The 12478-nt window shown below is 41.7% G+C and overlaps 1 protein-coding gene across 1 annotated transcript in view; it reads right to left on the bottom strand.

Moving 5' to 3' along the window:
• Positions 1–5589: 5589 nt before the first annotated feature.
• AMT (aminomethyltransferase) overlaps positions 5590–12478 on the bottom strand; it is a 60386-nt gene continuing 53497 nt past the window's right edge. Inside the window, exons 8-9 of the mRNA XM_078786551.1 lie at positions 9081–9236; positions 5590–6697 (exon numbers count right to left, since the gene is read on the bottom strand). Of these exons, the coding sequence (XP_078642677.1) occupies positions 6519–6697; positions 9081–9236 (335 nt within the window). The 3' untranslated portion in view covers positions 5590–6518. The remainder of the gene's footprint in view (positions 6698–9080; positions 9237–12478) is intronic.

The raw sequence follows: 12478 nt of genomic DNA, 5'->3' as shown, positions 1-12478 counted from the left end.
ATATTAGCTTCCCAGCTCAAAAGGTGCCTGAGATATTGGCCAAATGAGAAAGAAAATAAATAAATGATTAATAATGAAAATAAATAAATAATAATCATAAAAAAATTAAATTATTAATCAATTTGGTCAGAGAACACATAAACTACCACTATTTCATCAGAATCTGTAACTTAAAAAAAAAAAATTTTTTTGTCATTAATCGAATAATTAAATAATTAATCGATTAATTGATTAATTAATAAATCAAAAATATCCTTTGCAGCCAAATCACCTGGTCATTGGCATGTCCAAATATCAGCTTCCTAACTCAAAAGGTGCCTGAGTTAATAATGGTCAGAAGATAAATGAAATTTAATTAATTAAATAAGTACTTAATTAAACGCTAATAATTAAATAACTCCTCAATTAATTGATTATTCAAAAAACAAAAAATACCGTATTTGACAAAGGACTTGCTCACTACTGTGCCGAAATTTCAGCTTCCTAGCTCAAAGGATGGCTGAGATATCGTCCGGACAACCAAGAAAGAAAGAAAACAAGAAAACAACCAGAGTGAAAACTGAGTACTCTCTTTCAGCGTGCGTCACTGCCGAGCCCCCTTCAGTGCCCAGCAATGACGATTTGCAATGCCTGGAGATGGCATAGGAAAGGTGCGGTGTACAACAAACAAGAAAGAAAACAAGAAAACAAACAAGAAACCAGAGTGAAAACTGAGTACTCTCTTTCAGCGTGCGTCACTGCCGAGCCCCCTTTGGTGCCCGGCAATGACGATTTGCAATGCCTGGAGATGGCATAGGAAAGGAGCGGTGTACAACAAACAAGAAACCAGAGTGAAAACTGAGTACTCTCTTTCAGCGTGCGTCACTGCCGAGCCCCCTTCGGTGCCCGGCAATGACGATTTGCAATGCCTGGAGGTGGCATAGGAAAGGAGCGGTGTACAACAAGAAACCAGAGTGAAAACTGAGTACTCTCTTTCAGCGTGCGTCACTGCCGAGCCCCCTTCGGTGCCCGGCAATGACGATTTGCAATGCCTGGAGGTGGCATAGGAAAGGAGCGGTGTACAACAAACAAGAAACCAGAGTGAAAACTGAGTACTCTCTTTCAGCGTGCGTCACTGCCGAGCCCCCTTTGGTGCCCGGCAATGACGATTTGCAATGCCTGGAGATGGCATAGGAAAGGAGCGGTGTACAACAATCGACTCCTATCTTTTGATTAGTGAACCAATTCAGTGACCCGATATGCAAATTCCTGAAATCTCAGGTCAATTCCTGGAATTTACGTGATGGTGACCTTTGACAAAATTATTCATTTGCCTTCTCCGTATTATCATAATAAAGCGTTGGTGAAAATGTGATGACAAAACTCAAATGGTAAAAAAGTTACGGTCCGGGGACGGCCACACTCACCCGGACACACACACACACACACACACACACACACACACACACACACACACACACACACACACACACACACACACACACAGACACACACATCCGAAACCGGACACACACACCCGGACACACACACCCGGACACACACATCTGGACACACACACACACACACACACACACACACACACACACACACACACACACACACACACACACACACACACCCGGACCCCGGGACACACACACACACACGACTGCAAAACCCTGTCTCCTACTGTGCAGGGGCCGGGCTAAAATACAACTACATGAAGTCGTCAAAATATATTTCATGGCTTATAATTGTAATATGCATAATACGCTGATATTTCAAATAAATAAATAAAAATTAACAACTTGAGATCATTTTATCCATTTGTACTGTGTATATATTATCTTACATACTGTGCACATATCCATTTCTTTGGATAGTGTTAATTTAAGTACTGTGCACATATCCATTTCTTTGGATAGTGTTAATTTAAGTACTGTGCACATATCCATTTCTTTGGATAGTGTTAATTTAAGTACTGTGCACATATCCATGTCTTTGAATAAATCTCCAATTTTTTTTTTTTAAATTCCCATTAGCCTGAAAGTCAATTTTTTTATTTTTTTTATTTTTTGTATACTGAATCGAGGCTCGTGAAAGAGCTAACATTTACTTCACAAACAAATCAACCAGACAAACAAAATATATAAAAAGAGGGAGCGGAAGACAAGATGGGGAGAGAAGGGGAAGCACACAAACACAACATCCGAGAGCAGGGAGATGTGTGGAAGGGAGAGGGCTTGGGGGGCGGAGGCGTGGAAAGGGGGAGGGGGAGAGGGAGAAGTATAAAACACAAGGAGACCAAGGACTTCCAGGACAGAAGTTGGTATTTCAAAAAAGTGGAATTGGGGTGAAATTAGTGGGGGTAGAAAAGATCAAGGTTTTGGATGGGGGAAGATAAGAGATGGTGGTGAACAACTGTTTTAAAGACTTGGAGGGTGGAGTGGGATTGAAGAGAGAGAATGTTCCATATATTAATCAGTAACAGCCACCACCTAAATTTGTCTTGTGTATGTGCATTACAAAGAAAGACCAGACCATGGGCACAAGTTTTGGTGTGGATTTGGCATAAAATGGGCATCCCGCCATGTTCGTAGAACTTGCGTGGTCTACTCGCATGACATGCCTTGATCGACACCAAAATCGCCAATCAGCTCAGGGCGGACGGTGCAGAATTGCATGATGGGGCGGAGCGTGGCCCGAGGGGATAAAGGTGGGGGCAACCAGGCCCCAGCAGGAATTGGATCTTGGACTTTGGTGTGGGAGGCTGCGCTTTCATGTTCGTGCAGTCAGCACTTTCTCTCCAACCGAGGCTTCTATGACCCACCTATGCTCCAGCATCCTGGATTCTCTGGACCCTACCTGCTTGTGTATCTGATATCTGATCGAGCCGTGCCATACGTTCCTCCCTCAGGGCCCGCTGTACTCTGTCGAGCACAGCGACAGTATTCCTCATCCCATCACTCTCCTTGGTCCTTCTGTGGTGTGATTAAGGCCTTCAAGAATACATAACTAAGGATCTACTGTTCATCTGACACCTGGGGCATGTATCTTTATGAATAAACTGTGTACATACAGTCACGTGAAAAAGTAAGTACACCCCATGTAAAGTTTTGACTTTTTCAACATATTTCAACATACAGCTATTTGATCTTCATTTCAACAATATTGATCGATAAAGGTGATATAATATAACAAATATCATGAAACATTTACATTTTGTAGTTCATTGTATAATTTAAACAAACATAAATGCAAATTTCACATGTGGAAAAAGTAAGTACACCCCTACATTTATCACTACTTCAAATACCTAAAATTAGAATCAGGTGCACCAGCTCAGGTTCAAATGATTAGAACATTGTTCGAGAGGATCTTGGAGGAACCTGTCTTATTTAAACCTCAGACATTTCGTTTGGTTTCCTCTTTGTTGTTGAAGTGTGCGGCGTCACCATGCCTAGATCAAAAGAGCTCTCTGAGGCCTTCAGAAAGAAGGTTATAGATGCCTACGAGTCTGGGAAGGGATTTAAAAAGATCTCCAAACAATTTGAAATCAATCCTTCGAATGTCTGGAAGATAATCTACAAGTGGAGAAGATTCCAAACAACTGCCAACTTGTTCAGGCCAGTCCGCCCCAGCAAGTTCAGCCCGAGAGCAGACCGAAATATGCTGAAAGAAGTCTCGAAGAACCGCAGAATGTCATCACAGGACCTACAGGTAGCTCTTGCCACTGTTGATGTCAAAGTGCACGAGTCTTCCATTAGAAAGAGGCTGCACAAATTTGATCTACATGGGAGGTGTGCCAGGAGGAAACCTTTGCTGTCCAGAAAGAACATCAGGGCAAGACTAAAGTTTGCCAATGAACAATAATAGGCAAAGACCAGCACTTCTGGAACAATGTGCTCTGGACAGATGAGCCAAAGGTAGAGCTATTTGGCCACAGTACCAGAAGACATGTTTGGCAAAAACCAAAGACAGCATTTGACCACAAGAACCTGATACCAACTGTAAAGCATGGTGGTGGAAATATTATGGTTTGGGGCAGCTTTGCTGCATCAGGGCCTGGGCAGCTCACTATCATAGAATCCACTGTGAATTCTTCATTGTACCAGAGGGTGCTTGAGGATAATGTGAGGTCATCTGTCGGAAAGTTGAAGCTCAACCGAAGGTGGACCTTGCAACATGACAATGACCCTAAACATACCAGTAAATCCACCAAGGAATGGCTGAAAAGAAAGAAATGGAGGGTTCTGGAATGGCCAAGTCAAAGCCCGGATCTAAATCCCATCGAGATGTTGTGGGGGGATTTGAAACGAGCTGTGCATGCAAGAAACCCCTCAAACATCGCACAGCTGAAAGAATTCTGCATGGAGGAGTGGGCAAAAATTTCTCCCAGTCGATATCAGAGACTGGGAGACAGTTATAAGAAACGCCTACTTGAGGTTATTTCTGCCAAAGGGGGCAATACCACCTATTAGAGCCAAGGGTGTACATACTTTTTCCACATGCGAAATTTGCATTTATGTATAGTTAAATTATACAATGGACTGCAAAATGTAAATGCTTCATGATATTTGTTATATTATATCACCTTTATCTATCAATATTGTTGAAATGAAGATAAAATAGCTATATGTTGAAATATGTTGAAAAAGTCAAAACTTTACATGGGGTGTACTTACTTTTTCACGTGACTGTAAATGCTTTATTGTCCCTTGTTCTTCCTCCCCGTTCACTTATGAAATACGCATGAAGTTGGTGTCACTAGTGAACAATTCAAGTTGCCCTGATTGCAAAACCGTTTTGATAATTAATCGTCTGTTAAAGGACATTGGATTTGGGATGATTAGCATCCGCACAAAAAGTACCCGTCGTTTGGCACGGTAACCGCTTGCAGCACCATTTGGATGCAAGGCATGAGGGAGTACCAGCACGTCACTTTGCTGGCCAAGATGTTCCACCGAAATATGGTACCGTGGCAAACAGGCCTGTAACCATGCTTGGAGTGGCAAAACCAGTGGACCAGCATGACAGTGGTTTGTCAAGATTCCGAACAGGCAATTGGGCCGGCCTGACAACTAACAATATTTTCCCACATATATCAATTTAATTATTTAATCCTGTTCATTAATCTCATTCATTAATCATTCATTAATCTGTTCATTAATCGAATTGCTTCTCTACGCCCCCAGTGGTGTTTATAATAGCGGACATGGATTTGGCCCCCCATTGGAGGAAGACCCTCTCGTATTCAGGCCGTTCGTGCTCCTATGGCTGGGAGCGAGTGCCCCGGAAGCATTGACAGAAAGAGTGGCAATCATATGTGTGGGAAAATTGCATGTTCAGTCAGGGTCACCCAGATAGCTCAGATGGCAGAGCACTGGTATGGTTTTCCAGAGGACCTGGGTTCGATTCCAGGTCTGGGCATGTAACTTTCCCACATATATCAATTTAACTAAATATGTGCACAAGCTCCTCCATGAGCCTAAAGATCACAAAGTAAAATACATATTTTCTTGCCTTAGCAATGGGCACTTCAGAACTGTTGTCAAAGTAAGATGAACTACGCTTGCAAGTCCCCTCTGATCACTGAAACAACAAGACAAGTTTCTTCATTCAAGTACTTTTATTTGGTTAGTTTAGATTTGTCAGTGTGGCTTTACACTGCAAAATATCAGGCCCAGAATTGATTCACAATTTACAGGGCAAAGTCGGGCTGAAATCACGATGATATGGTTATCAAACAGTACAGCATAATGAGTAATAAGGCACTCTGAGTCAAACATGTTTACAAAGAGAATGGAGCGAAACCGAGTGCAGTCAGTAAGAATCACACTTGTATCGAGACAAAATTACTGCATAACCTAATTACTCCATGGTACCCTATCAAATTACACTGGTACCGTATTCTATGTTCACTCCTGAGTGATCAGTATCAAGTTCACATTCGCATGGGTAAAACAGAAATTAGTGTGGATCTCAACCCTCCGGAATCAGTTGCGAACCCATCCGTGGAGCCCGCCCGGCCATGGGGAGAGGCCACCCAGGGCCATGTCCTCGGAGCCGGAGCCACAAATACGTTCATTAACCCACAGCACATCCCGCATTTCAAATGGATTTGACAGAAAAGACCCGTGAAGTATTACAATGCACAATTTTTAACAATGGAACAACATCCGCTTAGTGTTAAGAAAATTGTACCGATTATTCCACCAATGGAGCTTGGGAGGTTAACTCAGTAAGCCTTCCAAATCATTCCATAAAAGTAGTCTGATGTTGTGACTTCAGACTAGGCAAATTAAAGTCGCATTGATTGGATGCAAGCAATAATCGATGTTGCATGTTCTAACAACTCCTAAACAAACAGGACAAACTCAGTTAAAAGAACAAGTCATTAAACAAAAGAAAAGACAAAACAAGTCGAGACATTTGCTCCTTTCAAACTCTAGAAACTTCAACCATCAAATCTGCACTGTAGCATCAAATTGTAGGCACCCCTTGGTGTAGTGTTAATATCTCAGGCAATGACCATTTCTTCAGGGTCCAGTAAAATAGTTGTTCGGTACAAATGGCATCTTTGTGATCACGGCCTCCACGAGTTTCTTGCGGACTTCCAGCAGGACAGGGGTACCTGCCTTTGCGCAGCCGGTTGGCAAATATCCCATGGCAATATTTTTCTTCAGGCATGGAGAGGGGCAGCCACTTGTAACCTCACCTGTGAGCAAGTATGAGCCAGTCAACATCAAGTACTCAATTCCTTGAATGGAAAGCATCTCCTTGGTATATCAAAGGTACTTAAGTTGCTCACAGTAAAATGACTATCTTACAAATGGTAGTATACTTAGGCATACCTTAACTTCTGCAATAAGTTATCAATAACCTTGGTAAGGATTGTCAGTAAAAATGTATAACTTTATACAAGTGGGAATCCCTTGGGGAGGAGGTGGTGGGTGGGAGGCATTTTACAATATATAATCCCACATTGGGTCTGCTGTACCTTCATTATGATTCGAGAAATTGAAATGTCTTTTGGTCTGAACACAAAGGGCCTAATTTATGAAAGGCGTTAAAGAGTTAGATCCGTGTCGAATCGCTCATTGTGCGATGATCACCCGTTCAACGTTAGTCGCCTATCGCCGAAGAGTGTTTATGTAATGTGGATCAAAACCTAATCACAAGAGTTTAAATAACAAATAAACTTTTACATGTCGGCCTTGAAGCCGACAGGCCTTGAAGCAAGCATTGCATGGCTTATTATATTATTGGTAGTTTACATGGAACGGTGAATATGGATGCGTTCGGAGTGCTTGAATCAGCTCAAGAGGAGGCAGAAGAGGATAGGAATAGGGTAGTTCGCCGACGTGCTTTGAGAATCTTCGAGGACAGATGCAATCCCCATGACAAGTATGCCGATATCAAATTTGTCCGGCATTACAGCAGCAGCATCATCCACATAATTATTTACATAATCCAAGTCTCCAGTTATGATAGTAAATATTGAAAATTTCTTCACCCAGTTCACAGACCACAGCCTCCCCGTTTTTTTCATGTCAAGTTTATTCCCATGAGCCTTTGTTTTAGTCTTCACCCTCCTCCAGTTCTCGGAGGTCCCTGGCAGAGGATTTTGGGCGTCCTGGGAAATGGACCACCATCCTATTTAAAATATGTTCCCATGCGAGTTGCTTTTTCTTATTTGTGCCCACGTCACTTCTCCTGTATTGGATTGTTCCTTGGTTGAACCTTGATCAAAGCCATTTGTTGCTTTAATGAAAAATTTCACTCTTTTCTTTCACCAACATGTTTCCGTCATTGGAACATACAAACCAACTAGAACGGGCGCTTGGTAGAGCGCATATCTATACCAGGCTAAACAGTTTACGTTTTGCATCACACCGATAGGCCGTATCTGCATCCAGACCTCAACCAAAATCTAATTTGTCCTTGTCACACAGTCAACCTGTCCACCAAATGTCAGGCGAATCCTTCCACATCTTTTTGAGATAACCTGTTAACAGACAGACAGGGGTGAAAACACAACTTCTGTCCACATTTGATGGCGAAGGTAAATGTCGACATATGCAAGGCCAATGTCGAGTCATTTTGGTGAATTGGTTAGGTAACCTCTTGTACGTCACGTGGACCAAAATCAATTTTTAAGAGGAGTTGACTCACAACTTTGGCGCGCACAACTAATCGGCTGTTTATCTCCCTTCGTAAATTGCTATCTAGACTGGCGTGTACAATGATGTTTTCAGCACCAATTTTTTGGCACATGTTAGTTTGGCACGAGGGTAGGTTAGGCACGTGTTAGTGTAGTTAGGCAATGAGTTTAGGCACGTGCTAGGAACATCTTTCATAACTTTGGCCCTTACTGAATGCTTTAAAGCTTGTTGCAAGAGTAGCTTTTAAACTAAAGGGAGATCATGTTTAACAAACTTATCACATTCTATGGAGCAGGTTTTGATTGGGTGGATGAGCAAAGTGCAGTTGATGTTATGTATCTAGACTTTCAGAATGCATTTGATGAGGTACCACATAGAAGGCTGTTTATAGCTAAGGTGAGTGAGAGCTTGTGGAATGGCCAAGTGGATTGGAAAATGGCTTTGTGATAGGAAACATAGTTGTTGTTAATGGGAAGAGGTCAGGCAGGGAGGTTGCAAGTTATGGAGTAATCCAGGGATGTGTTGTTGATGTGGCACAGGAATGATGGGCCAAATGGCCTGCGGCATTAAAATTCCTTATGTATACACACAACACATGATGATGGTCCAGACTGCATGCTTGTCCACATTTAGCTTTTTGCCCTAGATGACAATCATCTCCAAGCAATCTTTGCAATTTTTGAAATGGGATGTTCATATTGATACTAAGTAACTGTAGAATAATTGTACCGTAGTCACATGAAAGTAAAGGAAATGCTTAAATTAGTTCACAGCACGAGTGTGATAGAATTTTTTTTTAAAGTGCTTCGAGGTTTATTTTTTTAAGCTTTTTACTTTAAATTTCAATGTGAATTTATTGGAACGTCGAGCCAGTGACCTTTTTGTGCGTAAATGTAAATGTAAATGTGTCATTGCATTGCAACATGCCATCTGTACCGAGGGGTTCTTGTTTTTGGTTCAAGATGGCTGTGTGCTGCCTCGCGGGAGCTCCGGTGGAAACCAGGCCGAGACGTCGACGTGCCGGCTTGTTGGCGATTTGTTTCAAGATAACCGAAGCACCAGGGAAATCTGCCGCCTGGCGTCTTCGCTTTCCTGCAAGCACATCACATCAAAGTTAACTACAAAAATAATTCTTCGACATGTTATGGACAATGTTTTGCAAATCTTCGAAGCAATTGTAGAAATTATTTAAACAGCAGTGACTGTGTTTTCAGTGATCTCGAAAATGTTGACAAGTACAAAAGTCCTGAAAAGTCATTTAAAAGTTGCAAAGTTTATATTTTTGTATCTGTGTGCTCATCCACAACAATGATGTTTCGCCAGCACATCACCATCATGAGTAATCAGGTTTTATTGAAATAAAGTTAAATGTAGAATGAAAGAAAGAGCATTTGCATTGTGAATACAACAACAACAACAACAACAACAACATGCATTTTAAAGGCCATTTTCCCTACTAGAGAGGGGGTTAGCCTTGCGGTCCCCATGACAATCTTCTCCATCTTGCCCTATTTGCTGCATCTCTCCTTGTTAACCCCCCCTTGCCCGCATTTCTTCTTCCACCATCTTTAGCCAAGTCTTTCTCGGTCTTCCCCGTCCTCTACTTCCTTCTACATTCATTTCCATCACTCTTCTCAACCAGTCATTTTCATCCTTCCTCAACACATGACCAAACCATCTCAACCTGTTCCTCTTCACAGCATCAATCACAGGCTCTATTCCCATCATCTTTCACAATTCATCATTTGTCTTCCTCTCTCTCAACGATACTCCGCACATCCATCGAACCATTCGCATTTCCACTCTTTCCAACCTTCGTTGCTGCTCTACGTTCATTACCCATGTCTCGCTCCCATAAATCATAACACTTCTCACACATGCAGCATACACCTTTCCCTTCAGCTTCAACGACACTCCCCTCATCATCAGCACGCCACTCAGTTCCCGAAACTTATTTCATGCACATCTCACTCTAGCAACCGTTGCCGAGTCTGATCCACCTTCTCCATTCAGCATGTCTCCGAGGTAGCAAAATGTTTTCACACCTTCCAGCTTCACGCCGTCTCCAAGATCCAACTCAACATTTCCTCCATCTGCAGCTCCCTCTGTGCACACCTTACACTTGAATGTAGCTGCCTTATTATTTTTAATGCATTATTTTTATGAATGCATAAATATACACAAAGAATTAAGTTAAGCACCCCTACACAACGAATTAAGGTAAGCACCCCCTAATATATATTCTTTGTGTATATGTATACATTGGCATATATTCTAAGGTATGTGAGATCAAATAATGATTGGTATGACATTAGCAATTATCCATTGATGAAATTGAGTGATCAAAGTGAAAAAAAGTGATTGGTTGAGTCAGTGATCCGATCACGTGGGTCCTACACACGTTATTGACGCAAAGATCGCTAGAGGTCTTCTCAGAACAATGACTGTACGTTAGAAAACATAAACGTCATCCACACTGTCCGTGATGGACCTATAGCTCCATACTTAAATTGAGGTGAAAATATGCCTAAAATTCCCAAAAAATTTCACCTTAAATTATTCAGAATAAAATATTGAAAACGGCATGATTGTTATGTTTTTATGTGACCATAATATCACTTCTCCAGAAAATATAGCAATATCATGGGTATATTACACTGTTTTGACGACAACAAACTTGTAATGTGCGAGGTTGTAAAAAAACGGGGGGGGTGCTTAACTTAATTCTTTGTGTATATATGCATGTGAATGCATATATTTATGCAATTGCAATTTATGCAACTAGGGCATGCCCGTACGTGGGTGCCCGTTCCTTGCCAAAAAAAAAAAAAAACGCTACCCGTACGCTCTACCCCGCCCGTACGCCCGTACGCCCGTAAACAAAAAAAACAACGCTCTTCGCTTCCGCCCTTCGCTCTGACTGAATTGGGAGAAATAATGCGCATAAGAAATCGAGAAATTATTATTTTCTCCGGAAGAAATCGAATTACGAACCGTAATGGCGCACGCGCTCGGCTCGGCTCGCTCTCACATCGGCCACGCCTACGCAACAACGCGTTCTGTGATTGGCTGCCGGAAGTGAAGTCTTCACTGTCCGGAAGGTCGCAAATCGCAGTTACGATGAATCGCAAATTAGTTTTAATTAGTTTTAAAACATAGTTTAACGCCAACATAGTTTGCCAACGTGAAATAAATGAATACGCTCTCAAATGTGCCGTCCGAGGCAGAGTCTGTTCGCCACGTTCGGCACACGTGATAGCTCGCTGCTCTCTGATTGGTTGAATCGTTTTTTGGACATAGCTCGGTAACTACTTCTCCGATTAATATGAAACCTTGAAAAGGCACATCCTCGGGTCCCCAGCAATATACCTGGCAAGTTTAAAGTATATCGGACCCGTGGTTGTCGAGAAACAGCGGTCACAGACATACAGACATACATACATACATACATACATACATACATACACACAGAGATTACTGGAATTATAGATAGATAATGCAATTCATAATGCATAATGCAATTCATAATGCATAATGCAATTCATAATGCATATGAATGCATTATTTTTAACCACAATGAATGAATGGTTTATTATCAAAACTTCGTAGCCATAAATCTGAATTGTGAATGTTTTACAAGATAAAAACAACTCAAAACCTCGGGCACTCGGTAGAGCGCATACCTTCGCCGCAGCTACTGTTCTGTACTTGGTAAAAATACGATTTTGACCTTTTCGTGACCTTGACCTTGACCTTTGACCCGATTGCTCCCAAAATCTAATCAAATGTGTCCCGTATAATAACCAATCATCCCACCAAATTTCATGCAATTCGGTTGAATACTTTTTGAGTTATGCGAATAACATACACACACACACACAGACATACAAATAAATACACAGCGATCAAAACATAACCTTCCGCTTTTGCGAAGGTAACCAGAGCGAAGTTGATGGCACGCCATCCCAAATCCCCACGCTTCCCACCAAAAGCAAAGTTGAAAGATGACAAAAAGTTCCATCAGGAATGACCCAATATTAAATTTAGAGTTAAGTTTTTTTTTTCTCTTGGTTTTGACCCCTCTGACCTTAAGTACCCACCTCATGAACCAGGAGTCCAATCCCAAAAAATCGTTGCATATTTAATTCGTCCCCCAATGATGATTGCATATACAAGGGTTCATTTAAAAATGTGCCCTTAATTTCATTTTTCAGGCTTTGACCTTTTGACCTCATATAGCTATCTGCTGGATGCGTCAAGGAGGAATGCCGTACTGGACAGCAATACTCAAATATTTGTCCGATGCAAGATGTGTTCACCATGATAAGATCTTC

The sequence above is a fragment of the Myxine glutinosa genome, chromosome 11 (assembly GCF_964187855.1).
Source record: "Myxine glutinosa chromosome 11, kmMyxGlut1.1, whole genome shotgun sequence".
NCBI classification, from domain to species: domain Eukaryota; kingdom Metazoa; phylum Chordata; class Myxini; order Myxiniformes; family Myxinidae; genus Myxine; species Myxine glutinosa.
This window is presented reverse-complemented; position numbering and strand designations above follow the sequence as displayed.